This window comes from Phyllopteryx taeniolatus, chromosome 19 (genome assembly GCF_024500385.1).
Source record: "Phyllopteryx taeniolatus isolate TA_2022b chromosome 19, UOR_Ptae_1.2, whole genome shotgun sequence".
NCBI classification, from domain to species: Eukaryota; Metazoa; Chordata; class Actinopteri; order Syngnathiformes; family Syngnathidae; genus Phyllopteryx; species Phyllopteryx taeniolatus.
This window is the reverse complement of record NC_084520.1, coordinates 16,386,812-16,405,785: the sequence shown is the minus strand read 5'-3', so window position 1 is coordinate 16,405,785 and position 18,974 is coordinate 16,386,812. Positions and strand designations below refer to the sequence as shown.

Here is an 18,974-nt window from a genome sequence, read left to right as displayed (position 1 = left end):
TTAAAAAAACAAAAAAAAGAAAAAAACACACAAAACAGTAAATATCCCATTGTTAAATCCACTATTAACTATTTGTATCAATATGTAGTGCATTAGTTTTCAATTTCCTGGGGTGAAATGCGTGTCTTGTTTCACAGGGAGGAGCTGTTGCAGAGCCTCGCCATCGTGCATCACTGCCTCCTCGGGGCGGGCAGCCTGTTGCCCCCCCTGGATGGACCTCACGTAGCGGATCTGTGAGTCTTGTGGACACACACGCACAGAAAAACACACGGAGACCCTTAATGCTTGATTCTTACCCTTTGCCTGGCCCGCAGAGTGCCCTCCATGGTGAACTTGGGGGAGTTCAAACTGTACATCGGCGTAGAGTACGGTAAGAAAGCGCACAAGCGCCTCCGGCCACTTTGTGACCAGTTCGCTCATTCGTCACGCCCGTGCTGGTACAGATAATTCGCGCGAGAACTACCGAGAGTCCATCTGCCGCACCATGAGGCTGCTGCTGCGTGAGTGAACACACACGTGCGCGCGCACACAAACACACACACTCACACACTCCCTGCATGCTACTATAACGCGAGCCTCCTCTTCTACCAATCAGATCACATCCTGGAGCACACAGAGGACGACACCAAGTCGCTCTTTGTCATCATTAAGGTGCCTTTGATTCTCTGTTTTTACCTCCGCCAAGGCTGATATGTTTGATTTATATTGTAGTTGGTTCTATGCTGAACTGAGTTGTATTATGCCTTTGTCGTGTATTTAATTATTACAAAGTTTTTGATATGATATCCCAAATTACACATTTTGTGTGGGACTTTCAGTGATGTTCCCAAGATGTTTTGGTTGATTTATATTGATATAAAAACCTGATTTCTAGAATAAATCAAGGCATATCCAATTTTGCTTCCTGTAGCCATCCAATGAAAAGCAGATCCTGTATATAAAATGTTATCTTTGTATTTATTTCTTGACACAAACACATTTTGACGTAGTGTTTTCGATGAAAACTAAAAGTAACAATTAGTATATATCAATAAATAAATGTCATGAAATTTGTTTTCATTAAGCATATTTTATGTACTAAATGTTTGTTTATTTTTATTTTATTTATAGTTTAAAGAGAAGAAAAAAATAGGAATTATTTTTGTAATGAATGTATTTACTATACAAAATCTAAAATTTTAAAAAGTAGAAAATATCAAGAGCACCACCTAGCTTCACTTAAGATCTCACAATGTATTCAAATTGTTTCCATTTTCATTCAATTTGGCAATTCTTGGATGAACCAGCCAACACTGAGATTTCTTTTCATATGTAAATACATGGAGACCCAAACGCTACCTTTTAGCTGTTAGGATCCGAGATGCTAGCCTTTCTATTGACTGTTGTGGCAGACAACTATGAAACTTCAAATGTTCTTCTCTGTGGCTCCCTGAGCAAAGTTCTGACTCTTCGATGGCGTGTGACTGCAGATCATCAGTGACCTCCTGTTTTTCCGAGGCACGCACAAGAAGGAGTTTGACTCCCGCTGGAAGAGCTTCACGCTGGTCAAGAAGTCGATGGAAAACCGGGTGAGCTGGCGTGGCGTGGAATGCCGTATGTCGATGAATTAATGATTAACGAATGTTTTGCTTTTGTGTTGTTGTTGCTCCACAGCTTTACGGGAAGAAGCAGCACATTCGTGCTCTGCTCATCGATCGGGTCTTGCTACAGCATGAGGTATTTTACATGAGAAAAATCACAAGCCACACTAACAAAAACGTCACAGGAATAATATACTAGGGGTTGAATGCACTAGTCGATTAGTCTATTAGTCGACCAGTGCGTTAATCTGTTAGTCACCTAGTCGATAGTCGACTAATTCAGTCGACTGTCCATTAGTTTATTAGTCGATGATTTGATTGTCGATTCGTCAACTTTAGCGCGCCACATCCACGTTTAACGCTTGAAGTCGCCTAATCGCTTTAGTCGTTCAGCGCCTAATGTACGTGTATATGCTGGAGTAATGATGACGTGTAGTGGTACTGGAAGAGCATTTAATTGTTCTACCTCTTACTATACTTCGCTGGACTAGATAGCTGCGCAAAGATGAGACGAAACTTTATTTGTAGTACATAAAACGTACCAAACTAAGTGAAATTGGATTTCCCATAGCACACCTGATGATTGGGAATCACTGCACCAGGTTGTATACTGTAAAATATACTTATTATAACTTCAGTATTTGATTAAAAGATGAGGAAACTGGTGTTGGAGGGCAGGGAATATAAAGAAGTTCACCAGGAGCTGCTGTGTGATCTGCTGCTGCTGTCAACCAGCACTTATAGTCAGGTACAACCTCCACGCACGCGTGCGCACCCACACACACATACACAATCCATCTGGAAAGTACTCACAGCGCTTGACGCATATTGTTGTAGCCTTATTCCAAAATGGAATCAATAATTTGTTTCCCCGTGCAGGTGCGTAGCAGGGCCCAGAATGTGCTGACCACTGCGCTGGCAACGTACAGCTTCTCCTACCGGGACCTGATTCCTCGAATTGTGCAACTGATCTCACCGCAACACACCACCGGCACACAGCAGCAATTCAAGGTAAAAGTCACACTGACACACTACTACAGTGGAGATGCAGTACGTGCCGCCATTCATTTGAAACAACCAAACAACTTTGCCTGAAAAATGCCCCCGCTAGCTTAAAGCTAACAAAATGGAAAACGCCATTGAAAGGCTAACAATTAGCATCGATAGTCAGAATTGATATTTGAACACAAACTGTGATGCAGCACATGTGGACAGACAATATCACAATACTCACAGGCATATCTTCTTTTTCCTCTGTTAAAAAAAAAAAAGAATATACTATATATACTAATATTATTGCAGCTTGTTGAGTCACTGAGAATAGTGGCTGCTCTTCTCTGTTTGTGTTTATGACTATATTATTACTCCCCTTTAGTGGCCAATGCAGGCACACAAGAAGGAACAGCACAATTAATTGAATTGAAGCATGAAATCATGATTGAAAAACTGTTAAATTTTGTTTTTTACATTCATTTCATCATGTTTTTATTCCTTTATAGGTTTTGGCATAGATTTCGCAGACTTCCTAATTTTAACCCTCACGTCACCTTCAGGGGGCCCTGTACTGCCTGCAGGCGGCGCACAGCGGCGTGTGCCTGGTGAGCCTGCGCGACTGGGACTGCGTGGGCGCCGTGTGGCCGGCGCTGGTCCGCTGCGGACTGTCGCCCGCCGCGTCCGTGGACGAGCACTCCGTGGCCCACCTCCTGGACGACATCGTCGACCGGATCCACCGGCAGCACGACACCGTCGGCATCTTTTTCACCGTGAGCCACCCTGCGTGCGATTACATTCCTCCGTGCCTTGTAACACTAAAGTCTGTCTCCCCCGCCTATCTTCAGGTGTCCGAGAGCTGCGTGGAGATAGCCGAGCAAATGGCACCGTCGCAGACTTTGAGGACGCCATCTGTTGAGGAGCTGCAGGAGGGGCTTCAACGACAGCGAATCAGAAATGTTGTTAATGCGCGGTAGGAGACATAAAGTAGCAAGTCATACCTCATCTGTCATAGTTATATAGAAAAAACGTCTCATTTACAATAACAAGATATTGTTTGCTTTTTCAGGAAATATGAGAAGCTTGTTAATGACCTGTTGGACTGCCTTGAAGACCGAGAGCTGTGAGTGTTACATGCATATACTGTATATGCTAAAAAAAAAAAAAAATTTCAAAACCACAGTGGTTCTGAAACTTTTTACACTTACTACACATGAAAACAGCACTATATAGTGCATTATATAGTTAATAGTGAAGGATTTTGGACATAGGCTTAGACTGATATTTGTCCTCCACTCTCACTCCACGTATCGTGATTCAGGCCCTGGAAGTTTGAGCACACGGCCGCAGACTTGCTGTCTCTCTTGCTGAGGGACGATCACCCGCTGCCTCCGGACGCCGTCCTCTACTTCACGCAGAGCCTCATACACGACTCCATCACCATACGCAAGGTCCGCCCTCTTCTACATGTCATTATATGCCAATTGTTGGGATGCTATAAACAGTGAAATTCCAAGATTCACAGCGGTTAGGGACCAAGACCAAAAAATTGTAATCAACCCCGCTCCTTAAGAACTTGTAATTGCATATAGATGCCACAAGAGGGAACCAATTACTACTTTCCTATTAGCCAATGCTTTGAAGAAAGAGCACAAATATATGCCGATAGTCGCCATATGGTGAGTTTTTCCGCGAATAGCTAAGATATGGTTGCATAGAGGAGAAAAATACATCTGTGAATTCAAAAATGGTGACCTGTGAATATCCCATTGTTAAATACACTATTAACCATTTGTAACAATATGTAGTTCACGTTAAGAGTATATTTTGTAATGTTATATACAGTGTTATGTTCTGTTTCTCTTAGGTGGCAATATCAGCAATGGCCGGTATCTTGAAACAGCTCAAAAGACCACGAAAGAAAATAGCAGTGAAGCCGTCTGACGTTAGTGAGTAGGAAAAGAATGTGCTCATTGACCGGAACGTTGGATACACATGCTCGCTGCGTGGTGTACCTAATAAAGTGGCAGAGTACGAGTAACACCCGCCACAATGCCCGCCACAGATGAACTTTCAGCCGTTTGTTGAACGGAAGAAACAGTCAAACACACTAATACAAATGAGAAAATTTCCAATGAGCTGCTGTAAGCCACAACTCACGCCCAGACGCTCACACTGAAGAAACCTGACTCCGGCTCCTGAAGTCAGTCATTAGGCCACGCCCCTTAAAGGCACACATCCAACACACGAACACTACATACAGTACATAACGTAATTACACTTTATCAAACCATTTTCTCTCTTTACATTCTCTAATGTTTTATGCAATTCTTGGTTTGGGCTGCAACAGATTCATGATTGTGTGGATGCAGGCGGCGTGCTGGACCCGGAGGGCGTGTGGGCCGGGGACCGCCAGGCCAACCGCTGGCTGCAGTACCGCAGCGCCGAACTGCCCCTCAGCGAGAGGGCGTGGGACTCGCAGCTGCACGTGGAGAAAACCCACGTGGGCTACTACTCGTGGCCGAGGTGAGGAGGAAACGACCGTTGGCGGCGTTGATTGGAGCCCTCACGGTGTTGCCGTGGGAGGTGGGGGACTCTTTTATGTCTTTTTAACTGCGACAGGGGCACTAACGAGGGGGCGCCGCCGCATGGCCCGGTCTAGATCTTCTTAGCCTGACTGGATGACTTACAGCCTGGCCCAGATAAGACAAGTCGAGGGGCGGTACTTCCTGTCCCCGTACGCAGGCAACTTGCTGACTAATGGACTTTTCCATTCATTCATCCTCGCTCCTTATCCCCCAGACACGATAACGCCTCGTCCGTGTCTTCTTCCTGTGTGCTCTAATCTAGATAAGGGATGTAAACCGTCCATACATCCCTGCACAATGACAGATTCAAAAACAAAAATAGGAAAAACAATTTAAAATTGTAAAAATGAATTTATCTTTAGGCACCAAAGACATTTATATTGTGTTCATATTAACAAAATCTTCCTTTAACTAGGTCAAACTGCAGTAATATTTCCTTTTTGGTGCCTTTTTCTGCACTCAAGGATACCATACACTATGTATTAACACCGCCACTATAATAATGAAGAAATCCAATGTAAAAAAAATTAAATAAATATTTGAGCAGATTTGTTATGCAATTATTATTGCTAAAAACAAAAAAAAATATTAAAAAAAAATTTCCAGCTATGTTTTAGATCTTTTTGTAAATAAATAAACTAGTTTGACTGGATGAAAAACCTAAAAATACTAATACATTTTATTTATAACCACCTTCTTGGCAACTCTAAGACACTGTTCCCAATATAAAATAACACTGTAGCAACACTGAAAAAAAAAAAATATATAGATAGATAGATTTTACATCACATTAAAGCTTCTCTTTGTGTCCTTTTAGAGAAATGATGATTTACGCTCCTCAAAAGCTGAAAGATGATCTGCCGTATGAGGAGATGAATGAGGTGCGCACACACACACAGACACACACAGCAGAAGCAATGTCTCACTCGTATGTTGTTGTTGTTGTTTCTTTAGGCAGAAAAAATAATCTTTGAATATTTCTCCGACCCCGAGTTCATCGAGCAGCTCATGGAGTTCCTCTCTTTGGAGGAGCGCAAAGGAAAAGACAGCTTCAACCCACGTCGCTTCTGTCTCTTTAAGGTGCGACTCGTACATTGGGCGAGGCTCGGCGCGGCCCCGAGCCCGAGTGACCTGCGCTGGGCGATTTGTTCGACAGGGCCTTTTTCGCAACTACGGCGACGTCTTCCTGCCTCTGCTGTGGCCGCACTTGGAGCAGCTGGCCGCCGACCCGCACGAGAGCTCGCAGCGTTGCGTGTGCGAGATCGCCGCCGGGCTTATCAGAGGCAGCAAACTGTGGAGTTTCAGCAAGGCACGACGCACACTAGTACAATATATGTGGATATATATGTGTGTGTACAGTTCAACCTCGGTTTTCGTGATTAATCCGTTCCGAAGATTCTGCCTAAAGCCAAATCTTACGAAAACCAAAACAGTATTTCCCATAAAAATGTAAATCCAAGTAATCCGTTCCAGACATCAAAAGAGATTGCCAAAAATAATCGACTTTATAGGGAATAACTATAGTTTAACGTACAAGAAAAAAAATGTCAAATAAGTATAAATGACTAACGAAATAGATTAACATTAAACATCAATTTGACCTTTTATTGAACGTAAGTAACATCGACATGTAAACCAGCGCGAGTCCCGATGACCATGTTACAGTCTGTTAGCACCCTCTATTGGTAAAACGTTTATAAGGCAGCTATCAATTAAGTATGTTGAAGTTAGTTGAGTTTTATTTAGACTTAAGTAGTGCTTTGCTGCAATTTTGTGGCATCTTCTAGGCAATTACGATTCCATTTTATTTCAAAGGGGAAAATTGGTTTGGTAAACAAGTAAACTGAGTTACGAGCGTGGTCAAGGAATAAATAAAACTCCTAAGTCAAGGTTTCCACTGTATATAACAATTTCTCCATTTGCAAAGAAACCTCAATATTATTGATGTGTTTTTGTGTGTAGGTGGACAAGTTATGGCGGGTTTTGTGCCCGCTGATCAGGACGGCGTTGAGTAACGTCACGGTGGAAACCTACACCGACTGGGGCACCTGCGTTGCTACGGCATGCGTGAGTTCGCTTCCGCACGACGCACACATTTCTTTATTTAATGTGGTGAAAAATGCCGTTGGAAGAAATCCATCTGGTCTCATTGGAAATTGGATTTTTGGCGCGCCGACAAAGATGTATTCCCTGAACTATAATTTCATTTACGTTTGTTTATTGAACCGACTTACATGAAAAGTGAAATTATTTTCACGAGGAGCAAGTTCAAGTGCATGTCATCAGATGGCTAAAAAATCTTTACAGTAGACTGTAATTTTCAGAGGAATTAGTAAAGGTGCACATTAGTTGTTACAGTCCACTTGCATTGGAGCACCTGATCCAACAGCTTGGTGGAACAATTGTCCAATACTCAGGTTTCAAATTAGTTTCAAGCCTTTGTTAGGGTTTTGAACAAATGTTAGGGCGTCAAATTGGGGTTTGAAATTGGTGTAGGGCTTTCAAATTAGGGTTTCAAACCTGGATTAGGGTTAGAGTTAAGGTTTCAAGACGTAGGTATGTTTTTAAATTAGGAATTCAAACAAGGATTTGGGTTTCAAAATAGGTTTTCATGCCAGTGCTTGTGTTTCAAAGTAGAGTTTCAAGCCAGGGTTAAGTGTTTTCAAACTAGTGTTTCAAGTTTGGGTCTGGCTTTCAAATTTAGGGTTTCTGGTCTCAAAACACGGTTTGAAGACAGGATTACGGTTTCAGATTAGGTTTTGAAATGAGTACTAATTACTGACACATGCAGGACTGGAGTGGTAACGGCATTACTGCATTGGCCCATATGAAAATGCTAGTGTAATCCCAAAAGATGTTTTTTGTCCAATAGGAGGGTCGCGACCCCCGGAAGCTCCACTGGCTGTTGGAACTGCTGATGGAGACGCCGCTCGTCGGCGAGGGAAGCTCATTCCGAGACGCCAGGTACTCGTTCTCGTCTTCACGTCATCTCAAAATTCCCACTTTGTAACATCGCGGCGGTCTGCGCGTCAGTTTGCTGTACGTGCTCCAAGGGGGTCTGGCCCAGCAGCAGTGGCGAGTGTCGGAACTCCTGCACAGGCTCCTCGCTTACCTGGAACCCAAACTCACGCAAGTGTACAAGAACGTACGCGAGCGCATCGGCAGGTACCTCCCGCAGACGAACACTGTACTGTACTTATCGTGGTAACCTACTGTAGTCTTTGGCGTTTTGCATCCTGTGTTAGCATTAAGCTAGCAGACAAAGTTATCGTCGTGTAATTCTTTGATTTATATTTAGTTTGAGATCAATTTTGACAATTGTTCATTATCTGCCAACTGTTTGAGCTGTAAGCCAATTCTTGATGTGTCTGAACTTGTTCTCTCTTTCTTCCTCCTCCAGTGTCCTGACCTACATCTTCATGATGGACGTGGCCCTGCCCCACACGCAGTCCACCTCCTCCCCTCACGTGGCCGACTTCGTCACCCGGGTGCTGGAGCGGCTCAAGCCCCTCACGTCCGAGGCGGAGATCCACAACCACGTGCACGAGGAAAACGCCCCCGAGACCACCGACGAGCGCACCCAGGCTGTCAAGCTGCTCAAGACGGGTCAGAATGCTGATTTTTGCCCGCTTCTTGCAAAGCTAGGGAAAGAAATGTAGTGAATTGAGCGGGGGGGGGGGGGGGGGGGGGAAGAACACTCTAAAAGGTGGTCAGGTGGGGAGCTTACAAAAGATGTCACAGGTCTAATTTTAGCCCGTGTTCCTGGTCACAAAGTGCTGCAGTGTGCATTAGAATGTATTAGTCATGCTCACTACAAAAATAGGCTACATTAAAAAAAATTAAAAAAAAAAAAGGTTCAACAAACCCAGTTGGTCCTTTGCCTCCATTTTGTCTGGGTTAGCTTGCGTCCGTGATGAAATGAAGCATAATGTAAGTTAAGACGGTTGTATTTTGTCCCTGGACCCGATACAGTTTGCATATTGCCGATTAAATCGGATTCATTATATTTACACGGTGTCTGTCAAAAAATACATTTGATGTCAAAATATGAATGAAATTATTTAATAAATCGTGTTACCGTTTAAAATTTGTATTGCATTAAACAAAATGTCATGTTTTAATTCGTATTACTTTTATGTAATTCAATACTAACAATATTAAATATTATTTTCTTAATCATATTAATTATATCATTGTTTATAATGTACCACTCAAAGAATATATTCACTTAATGCAAAAATATTGCTTTTATATCATATTTAATTGTATTATTATGATTGATGATATTAATACATTAGCTTTTTCAAGTATTGCTTTAAAATAAAAATGTGAGATCAATAAATCTGGAATGTATGAAAGCGTCACAGTGAGGTCACCCTGGCAGGTTTATTTTATGAACTAGCTTTTTATATTGTGTGTGTGTGTGATTTTCTTTCCATTTTTTAAAAAATATATACATTTTTTATTTTTCTAGTCTTGAAATGGCTTCTGGCGAGCGCCGGGCGGACCTTCACTACACCTGTACGCCAGCAACTTCAACTCCTGCCTCTGCTCTTCAAGGCAAGCGCGCACACACACACACACACACACACACACACACACACAGAGAGAGAGAGAGAGTCCCAGTGCAACGTTATTACCCACTCCATCTTACTTGGCCATTAGACTCCATTTCTCTCTTCATTTACTCACAGCGCTGCCTCCCTGCTGTCGCCCTACCTTTCCCCACCTCTCTCTCATTCTCGCCGTCGCCCTCTTTTTCTCTCTCGCGCGCCGCTCTCGCAGATTGCCCCGGTGGAGATTGATGAGAGTTATGATGAGATGAAACAGGACGCTCGCACATGCCTCTCTCTGATGTCCCAGGGCGTGCTCTATCCCCAACACATCCCTCTCGTCTTGGCAGCCCTGGAAGAGGTCACTCACACGCACAACAGTTTTTTTTTTTTACATTTGCCTTTATACACCAATCAAAATGCCATTGATGTGTAGACTTTTAGTTTGATTTGTTTCACAAAAGGTATGGCATTTACCATTAGGGAATGGCAGCCATTTTATGCAGTAGAGCAAAATGCCACCACTGATATACCAAAGACCACCGTAATGGGGTTCCTAAAAAGTATATTTATTATTGTAATCCACTGCAACATTATGCACTGTTTGAGCATTAACACTGTGCACGGGAAAAAGACAATGTACTTAGAGAATCGTTTAAAATGTATTACATATAAGTTAAATAAAAATTGCACTCAAATAACTGTTTAAAAAGAAATCGTTCTTAAAGATTAAATGTAAATGTATTGTACTGTGCTTAAAAGTTTAGCAGAAAAATCTTTTTTAGTTTATGACGTCTAGCTTTTCTGTTAAAGTATTTTAGATGCTAACTTGCTGCATCTTCACTGTCCGGATCGGAATGTGTCATCTAGCGTAATAATATAATCAAGTTGTAATGCTCTTCAAAGGGGTTATGTAATCCTATTTTTTTTAGTTCATGACTTTGAGCTTTGCTGCTGTTCAATGTTTTTTAAATGCTGAACAATGCTAACTTGTGATATATTAACCCTACAGGTAGGACAGAAAAATTGAGCAAAATTTCAGCTCCCCAAAAATGACCCTTTACACCCCCTGTTTTGTTTTGCCATTTTCACGCAATGTCACAAAACACAAACGTCCGCTCCCGTCCACCCTCTTACGCGTGATCATGTATGAAGCCGAATACATTATTCCGTCTGATAAGATTTGGAATTATGCGTCATGTAGCCGCCGAGGACGGCCTCATTCTTCACGCTCCCACATATTACCGTGCTTTGACATTTGAAGGTGGTCTACATGAACATACAAGACGATCTGCGGCAGATACGGACGCGGCGTGGCTAACCTGCGCGTTCGCGCGTGTCCTTACAGATGGCCGGCAGCAAGTCGTGGCACGCGCGCTACTCTGTGCTGACCTACCTGCAGATTACAGTCTTCTCCAACTTATTCACCCTGCTCAGCGTGCCCGTCGAGGTGCAGCGAGTCCGCAAGCTGGTGATGCGTCTGCTGCTTGACGAGCAGCTTGAGGTGACGTTAATTTAAAAAAAAAAAAAAAAAAAGAAAGAGAAATGACTTATTTTGTTCTTGGGACGGTTGCAAGCACACCGTGTTATTTTGTACACGTTCTAATTTTAAGCATCTTCACACTGAGATGACCAATTGCTTATATAATGCGACAGGGTTTTGAGTTATTGAAAGCAGTAAAATCAATGTTATTTCAAATGTTGAATGACTGGACAATGTGTTTATCTCTGTCACATTAAAATCATCTCAGTCTATATTTTAAGCAACGGATATTTGATAATTACTCTGCTTTGCCTTAGGAAACTCCATTTCCCTTAATGCTAACAAAGAATGCAAAACGACACAACACAAGTAGACGGATAATACAACAATACTCACAGGCATATATTCGTTATCGTCCGCGAAGAACAACTAATACTGTGGAATGCTAAGGAGTGACAGCCTCCAAGTGTATCCTTAAGTCTGTATGAAGGTATTTTCCCACATCAACTAACCCATACATTGTGTATGTGCTGCTAATGCGCCACAGTGTTGATTTCAGAGTGCTAACAGCAATAGACGAGCGGGAAAAGCATCCGCGCTACAACCGAAAGTAAAACAGCAGTTAAAACTGTTAAGTAGCGGTAGGCCGCTAATCTAGCACTTCCAAATATGGGCAAGCAGTCGCCCCTTCACCTTGCCCCACGATGACCACCAAGAACACCAAGTACAGTGTGAAAAGGCCTTTATACTGCCTCCGGGTGCCAAGGTGCTCAAACCAGAAGGAGCAGCACAATCTCCATTTGAAGTGAAGCAAAAACTGTTTAATTCGTCACAGTGTATTGTCAGTGTATGTCTTGCTGTATGTTTTTATATATTGTTATTAAAAAACACATTTCACTAAACATTGTGGGAGGCTGCAATGTATTAATGGCTTTTAAATGAACTTCAATAGGGGAAGTGTTTTGACTCTTTAGTTACCGGTGTGGCCACAGCACGAATTAAACTCATCTCTCAAGGCACAACTTTGTATTTTATTTTCAGGTCATATTGCCCAGCCCTACTCAAAGGTCCACCAGTAAATGGACTCTTTTCACCTTTGGAGGTTATTCTCTTATAAAAAGTAATGAGCCCCATCTCATAATCATTTCATTATGTTGTTGTTGTTGTTGGGCTTGTCCCATCAGGGGTCGCCACACCGAGTCACTCGCTCGATTTGTTTGCCACAGTTTTCATTATGAATGTCCCGATTACCTTATCCTTGAAGATAGTGTGTTGTCAAGTTCCACCTCTCGGTGGTGCTTCTTCATAATGTATGCAAAAGGAGGTGTGCAGCTGAATCGCCCCCTACGACCCTTTTTTTATATTTAAAAAAAATAAATAAATAACTAAATACTTGCTGCCTTTTCCTTCCTAAACCTGCCTCCTAATGGCCTCCGTCTTGTGTCTAGGTGAGGGACATGGCGGGCACCACCCTGAGTGGTTTGCTGCAGTGCCACTTCTTCCCTCTGGACCGCAGTCTGCAGACTCAACTGCAGACGCTGAGTCACACGTGCCTAACCAAGGCCAGAGGAGAGCTGGCTTCCACGGGTACACACACACACACACAAATATCAGGTACCCAGTTCACACACAAGCTTAGAGGACCCTCAATATGTGGGGTCTCCAAGCTTTTTCAAACTGAGAGCTACTTCTTGGGTACCGATTAAGACAAAGGGCAACCAGTTTGTTACACAATTTTATTTATAGAGAACTTTAAAATCAACCTCAACTGCAACAAAAGTGCTGTACATAAATACAAAAGGAACAGAGAACAAGACAATTGAACATAGCATCATTTCAAATCAACAACAAAGTTTAAAAAAAAAAAAAAAGAAAAGAAATGCGACACTAAAACAAGGGCAGAGAATGGAAGGAATATAAATGAGTTTTAAGGCGTGTTTTAAAAATCAACAATGAGTCCAGTGAAGGGAGGCCAGTTATGTGCTCCCTCTTACGCGTTCCAGTCAAGAGGAGAACAGCAGCCAACTGGACCGACTGGAGGCGTTACCTTTTTCAAATGATCACTTCTGCAACATTCCTAGGAAATCACAATTTCCCATCACTGGTGAGCTATTTTTTGAACACCATTAATGCATGTTTTTGGGATGTGGGAGGAAACCGGAGTGCCCGACGTGAGGAACAATTAAATTTGAAGGAACAAATAATTTTAACAAATAATTTTAGATTATAGAAAGTAAAACAGCAGTTAAAACTGTTAATAATTACAAATACTACAATTAGAAAAGTAAAAAGTAATTCTATTTACAGCTGTACATTATAGGAAAAAATTGAATGTCACATTCTAAATATAAATGAAAAAGTGAGTAAAAAAATAATGTAAAGAAAATAAGTGATAATGCAAAATTGTAAATAAAGAAAAGTATGAACAACAACGTAATTAAAAAATAGTAATAGCAGACTCCTTTACTAATACTTACATCGTTTACAGATTTAAGATTCTGTCATTCCAACTATTCTACCAAGCAGCTAAAAAAATATATAAAAAAATACGATTAGCCCATGAAATAGATACATTGAGTAAAAACAAAAGAATTATGCAATAACAAAAGAAATTTCACAAATATTTTTATTTTAATATTAGTTTTTTATATAAATTATACTATTCAGTGACAACAAAGCTATTAAAAACAAAATACGTGACAAATACATGATTATTCTTATGATCATCTAAGATGGTGCAAACTGAATTAATAAATAAATAAAATTGCACCAAAAAACATGATTTAATTAATAAATGACAATATCCAATGACAACAAAATACTTAAGTCCTCAAAAAAAAAGTGCTGATTAGTCTTGTGAACCGCTGTCATTTCACTCCTCAAAATACAAAACCCATCAACGTCCTTCACAAAAGGTGACGGCCATTTTGCTTGTGTCTTTGCAGATTTGGTGCGTCGCCACGCGGGAGTGCTGGGCCTGAGCGCGTGCATCCTGTCCAGTCCTTACGACGTACCCACCTGGATGCCGCAGATTCTGATGGGCCTGAGCGACCACCTCAACGACCCGCAGCCCATCGAGGTACACGCCCCATTAAAAAAAAAAAAAAAAAACAACAACAACAAACCGAGAGAATATCATAGCTTGCGTCCAATTTGTGTCCACTTGAGGAAAATATAGAGCCCCGGGTCTCAGATGTACACAATGTGGTCAATGGGTGTAAATAATAGATGAGCGCGGCACGCCAGCCAGCGATGATCATTCAGCAACTCGTTCTGCTGCAAAGTAAAAAAAACAACAACACACAGTTCAGTAGATTTTAAGACACCGACCAGTCCATTAAAAAAAGGTTTTGCAGCCGTCCGGTTCGAGTCGATCATTTATTCAAATGAACCCGGCCCATCCATAACTCACGAGTACATCTTCACTCATATTGTGTTCACCTTTTCGTGCTCTGGCTGCGTATTTTCTCTCTCTCTCTCTCTCTCTCTCTCTCTCTCTCTCTCTCTCTCTCTCTCTCTCTCTCTCTCTCTCTCTCTCTCTACAGCCCTGTCGCACTAATTCTGAGGCTCGCGCGTGGCCTTTTACCATCAATAAATGAGAAGCGGCCTCGTTAGTTTTTAATCGCAAAAAGAGAAGTGTCGCTAGAGGGATTGCTAGAAAGACTGAGGGCTAGGCGATGTGGCCTTAAAATGTCTAGATGGCCTATATTTCACTAACAAGTTTCCTTTATGTATTTATTGCTCAAGAAAAGGAAACTGGCAGCCATTTCCAAAAATATCAATCTGTTTTGGAGCAATCGTAAATAACTAATTCTCTTTGGAAGGCCCCAAAGTGAAACGCTGCCATGTTTTGGTGTCACATCAGCGAGGGAACTGGAGACCAAATTCATTGTATAGCCGGTGTAGAAACAGGAATATACTACACTGTGAAGCGGTCTTATTTTATATAGTACCGAGTCGCTGTCGGGCGGAATCCTCGCACCTCCAAAATGTAGTAAAACCTTTCAGGAAATAAAAAAAACACCGCTTTGTTCAAGTTGGTGTTATACCTTATCTTGCTATCATATACCAATTTACACTCACATCAACGTAACCACAGCCCAAAATTATCTTCCATCGGTAATACACAAAAAAATGGCTAATTTATTACGCTGTCATTAATTAAAAGGGTAGCTGTCCACATCAAAGTATGCGCTCACGACCAGACTTTATACTTCACAAAAGCAGTCAGTCGATTGTGGTTACACCTTCTTCCCAAACTCTTTCAAATCTCTTGGAGCCATGAGTTATTGCAATACATAAAACGATGATCTGACGAAGCAGTGTAATAATAGGTGGAAATTAATCTTCACACCAGCTTAACTTCGTGGCTGACCATTTCCTTCTTCACTGAAGCATGACAGCGGTACATTTTTATGAAAACAGGCTCACTCAAATATAGCTAACCTAACTATTTTCTTTCGTTTTTGTCTAAAAATATCCAGACTTTCAATCTTGAGGCGACAAAGTGCCACACGGCTCCCACAGAGTGAGGGTGGAGGCAGAGTTTTACAAGACTTCTCAGACAGTTCAAGAAAGTGAACAGATTTGTTGTCAAGCTATTTTCAACGATTGAATTGGTTAATAATGTGTAGAAATAACAAATGACGTGGGAACAGACCACTAGTATCGATTTGTGAAAAAATATGCAATTGACCATATTTGGACATACCAGGTTTCCGCCGGACAGTGACGACATGAAAAAGTAACACAGCACCTCTCCAACTTTCTCACACACTTTTCTCATGTAGCGATGTACAGGTGAGGCGAGGTGAACTCTGCCACCGCATTTTGTGCTCAGTCAGTGCTTGTGTCTGTGGGAGTTATTGTGGAGCCATACAATTTGGAAACATCTCCATAGACTACATTTTCTTCCATTCCAAAACTTGTGTCCAAAGGGTAGCGGATCTCAACCTTCATTGAGCCGAGGCACATAATTTAGATTAGAAAATGTGGATCCCTGCAGTTGTGCGTGTGTTTTGTTTGCTTCCAAGATGACGGTGAAGAAGACCCTATCGGAGTTCCGTCGTACGCACCACGACAACTGGCAGGCGCATCGGCAGCGCTTCACCGACGACCAGCTGCTGGTGCTCACAGACTTGCTGGTGTCGCCGTGCTACTACGCTTGAAAAAAATGGCAATGCTGGGAACTGTTTTGTCTGTTTGTTTGTTTGCTCGAGTGACATTTAACTAAGGTGGGAGCGTTGCCGCTGGGAAGCTACCCGGAGAGTCAGCCTTCATCTTCTTAACTGGATGCGGACAAACAGTAACACTCCCTGGGAAAACTGGTTTGGGTTTATCTTTTAAAAGTGCCGTAATTTCTCGTGTATAATGCACATTTTTCCCCCCAAAAAATTGTCAAAGGTCAATAGTGCGCATTATACATAGGTATAGCGTAAAATGGGGGGGGGGGGGGGGGACTTTCACATTTTCTAAGCGTATGCCGCCATCTAGAGGTTATGAAAAAGCTGTACACTTTCATTCCAATATGCCACCCCCACCAAGAGGTTATGAGAAAGGTGTAGCCTACACTTTCATTCCAATATGACAGGGGTACGGATGACTGCATATAATAAGTTTACATACCCTGGCAGAATTTGTGAAATATTGTTTTTAAATACAACTGATAACTGAACAACCATCATCAATTTCTTTAAGGTTTGTTTGTTTAACGATAATGCTTTTCTGAAATGCTTGACAGTTTCATTTGAATCACATTAAAATAAAATTAAATGTTTTACCTGGCCTTTCACATTTTCTTTAAAGAATTGTACCCATCTTAAAAAATTCTGCCTAGGTAATCGAACATTGGAGCACAAATGTGTTTTCTCATTTACTAAATAAAAGTGGGGCTGTGAATTTCAAAATAAGACCAAGTAAATAAAAAGCAAGTATTATGTGTTCAAATAAAGTGCTTAACTTCAGAATAATTTTTTGAAAAAACTAAAAAATACAGATAATAATTCATGTTTTGATCATATGGGTAGAAGCAAAATCATGCTTGTAAAGATACATTATACATGGGTAGAAGGGTTTTCCAGAATTTGAGTTAACTTTGGGGGTGCGTATTATACATGGGTGCGCGTTATACACAAGAAACTACAGTAAATATTTTTGTATTCATTATTATGCTTGTTATAATCCTTCATGTGGAGAATCAGCTGTTCTTGGATTAGTTAAGGCGTCAAATAACATATCAGTTATATGCTGAATATACAGTAAATATTTAGCTTTGTAAATATGTATATAGTGTATTATATGTTAGCAAAAAAGTACATTGTACATTGCTTGATAATTTTTGCTAAAAATGCTCACATTTTGCATAAAATGTGCTTAGGATGCTTTAAATACATAATTATGACCTTACTAATATACAAATCTAAATCTGATGTATAATTTTTAAATAATATAATTAAGTCTGTAAAAACCTATATAAAAGCATTTATATGTGTTGATGATACTATATTGTTCAATAAATGGGTCATCTGCACAGACATGTACTTTTTAATTCAGTTTTGTGGACAGTCCATTGGATCAAGCGGTCGTCTCACAACAGAAAGATTGCCGGTTAGAACCCTGTTTCAGGTAAGGCTAAGCTTTAATATTTTAATTGTTTTTTCATGTGTTCATAAACAGAAACACGTGCAGAAATATGTTGTTTCATCCAGATGAAACCCACAAAATGGAACATGAGTAATTATCTAACTATACAAATAGATGCTCAGTTTTTGTGCTCAGACTAGTTCATGCTCAAAATCTGAACTTTGTACTCACTGGGGCTTCAGACCAAAGGGGATGCACAACAGCTCCAGAAAACTCAAGGGAAAAAAATAATGAAATATATGACTAGTCCACCTTTGGGAACACATTTTTTTTTTTTAACGTCGTTCTGTTTCCTTCACCATCTACATCTGCTGGACTTCCCCTTCGTCTGTTCGTTTGGCTTTGTTCTTGTAGATTGATACAGCAAGTGTTTTTGCGTCATCGCTTCCAACTGGAACAACACTTTTGCATAAGAACACATTGAAGCGGAAGGTAGCGTATTGACTGTGTGCTTTACAAACAGACATAAACCCTAAGACTGATGATCAGCTGTAGTGAAATGCAGTGGTACCTCGGCTTACGAGTCGATCGAGAGATGAGCTGTTGTTCGGTTTATTTTTATTTCTTTTGATATTTGTTTTGCTTTGACTTGTGAGGAAAACCTTGAGATAAGAGCGGTGTATGGCGGCAGTGAATTCGACTCACTTCACAACAAGCAGCGGTTTGATAGATGGTGAACAATTTTTCCGAAGAGGCTTCAAGCTGATGACGAGGCTTTGCCATTCCCAGTTGAAGTTTACTGTCAAACGAAACAGCAAACTAAAAGAATTACAAGTTGTATATTGAACACAACTTGCAGAAGTGTGCTTGCGTCATGCTAAGGCACAATGGAAAACCCCATAGACGGGCTCATGAAAGTCGCATCGATTTTACGGTAGTTATAAACCTTTAAACCAGTGAATTTGAACACAAACAGTCTGGCAACACGTATAGATGTGATGAAATAACACGAGCATATATTCTTTAACCTCGAAAAATGACGACTACTACTGCAGCTTACTGAGCTGAGTTGTCTTCTTAATTTATTATGTATTATACTGCCCCCTGGTGGCCAAAGCGTACACAACAGAAGAGGCGCACAATGTGAATGTTTTTTCCACTAATAACGGCGCAAATTCAACTCGTAACTCAAGGCACC

General features: G+C 41.2%; 2 protein-coding genes across 2 annotated transcripts in view; one reads left to right on the top strand and one right to left on the bottom strand.

The window, feature by feature from the left end:
- psme4b (proteasome activator subunit 4b) overlaps nucleotides 1–16,973 on the top strand; it is a 30,147-nt gene extending 13,174 nt beyond the window's left edge. The window contains exons 21-47 of the mRNA XM_061756960.1: nucleotides 138–233; nucleotides 315–370; nucleotides 444–500; nucleotides 596–651; nucleotides 1,470–1,568; nucleotides 1,654–1,716; nucleotides 2,233–2,328; nucleotides 2,460–2,591; nucleotides 3,134–3,343; nucleotides 3,419–3,543; nucleotides 3,640–3,693; nucleotides 3,892–4,021; nucleotides 4,438–4,519; nucleotides 4,943–5,096; nucleotides 5,976–6,039; nucleotides 6,113–6,238; nucleotides 6,315–6,467; nucleotides 7,121–7,225; nucleotides 8,031–8,122; nucleotides 8,192–8,323; nucleotides 8,559–8,764; nucleotides 9,633–9,718; nucleotides 9,944–10,072; nucleotides 11,060–11,215; nucleotides 12,643–12,781; nucleotides 14,140–14,273; nucleotides 16,228–16,973. Coding sequence (XP_061612944.1) covers nucleotides 138–233; nucleotides 315–370; nucleotides 444–500; nucleotides 596–651; nucleotides 1,470–1,568; nucleotides 1,654–1,716; nucleotides 2,233–2,328; nucleotides 2,460–2,591; nucleotides 3,134–3,343; nucleotides 3,419–3,543; nucleotides 3,640–3,693; nucleotides 3,892–4,021; nucleotides 4,438–4,519; nucleotides 4,943–5,096; nucleotides 5,976–6,039; nucleotides 6,113–6,238; nucleotides 6,315–6,467; nucleotides 7,121–7,225; nucleotides 8,031–8,122; nucleotides 8,192–8,323; nucleotides 8,559–8,764; nucleotides 9,633–9,718; nucleotides 9,944–10,072; nucleotides 11,060–11,215; nucleotides 12,643–12,781; nucleotides 14,140–14,273; nucleotides 16,228–16,362 — 3,067 coding nt within the window. The 3' untranslated portion in view covers nucleotides 16,363–16,973. The remainder of the gene's footprint in view (nucleotides 1–137; nucleotides 234–314; nucleotides 371–443; nucleotides 501–595; nucleotides 652–1,469; nucleotides 1,569–1,653; nucleotides 1,717–2,232; nucleotides 2,329–2,459; nucleotides 2,592–3,133; nucleotides 3,344–3,418; nucleotides 3,544–3,639; nucleotides 3,694–3,891; nucleotides 4,022–4,437; nucleotides 4,520–4,942; nucleotides 5,097–5,975; nucleotides 6,040–6,112; nucleotides 6,239–6,314; nucleotides 6,468–7,120; nucleotides 7,226–8,030; nucleotides 8,123–8,191; nucleotides 8,324–8,558; nucleotides 8,765–9,632; nucleotides 9,719–9,943; nucleotides 10,073–11,059; nucleotides 11,216–12,642; nucleotides 12,782–14,139; nucleotides 14,274–16,227) is intronic.
- Nucleotides 16,974–17,721: 748 nt separating this feature from the next.
- Nucleotides 17,722–18,974, bottom strand: part of chac2 (ChaC, cation transport regulator homolog 2 (E. coli)) — a 5,489-nt gene continuing 4,236 nt past the window's right edge. Inside the window, exon 3 of the mRNA XM_061756996.1 lies at nucleotides 17,722–18,974. This exon is cut by the window's right edge and continues 401 nt beyond it. The gene's annotated coding sequence lies outside the window, so the exon portion shown is untranslated.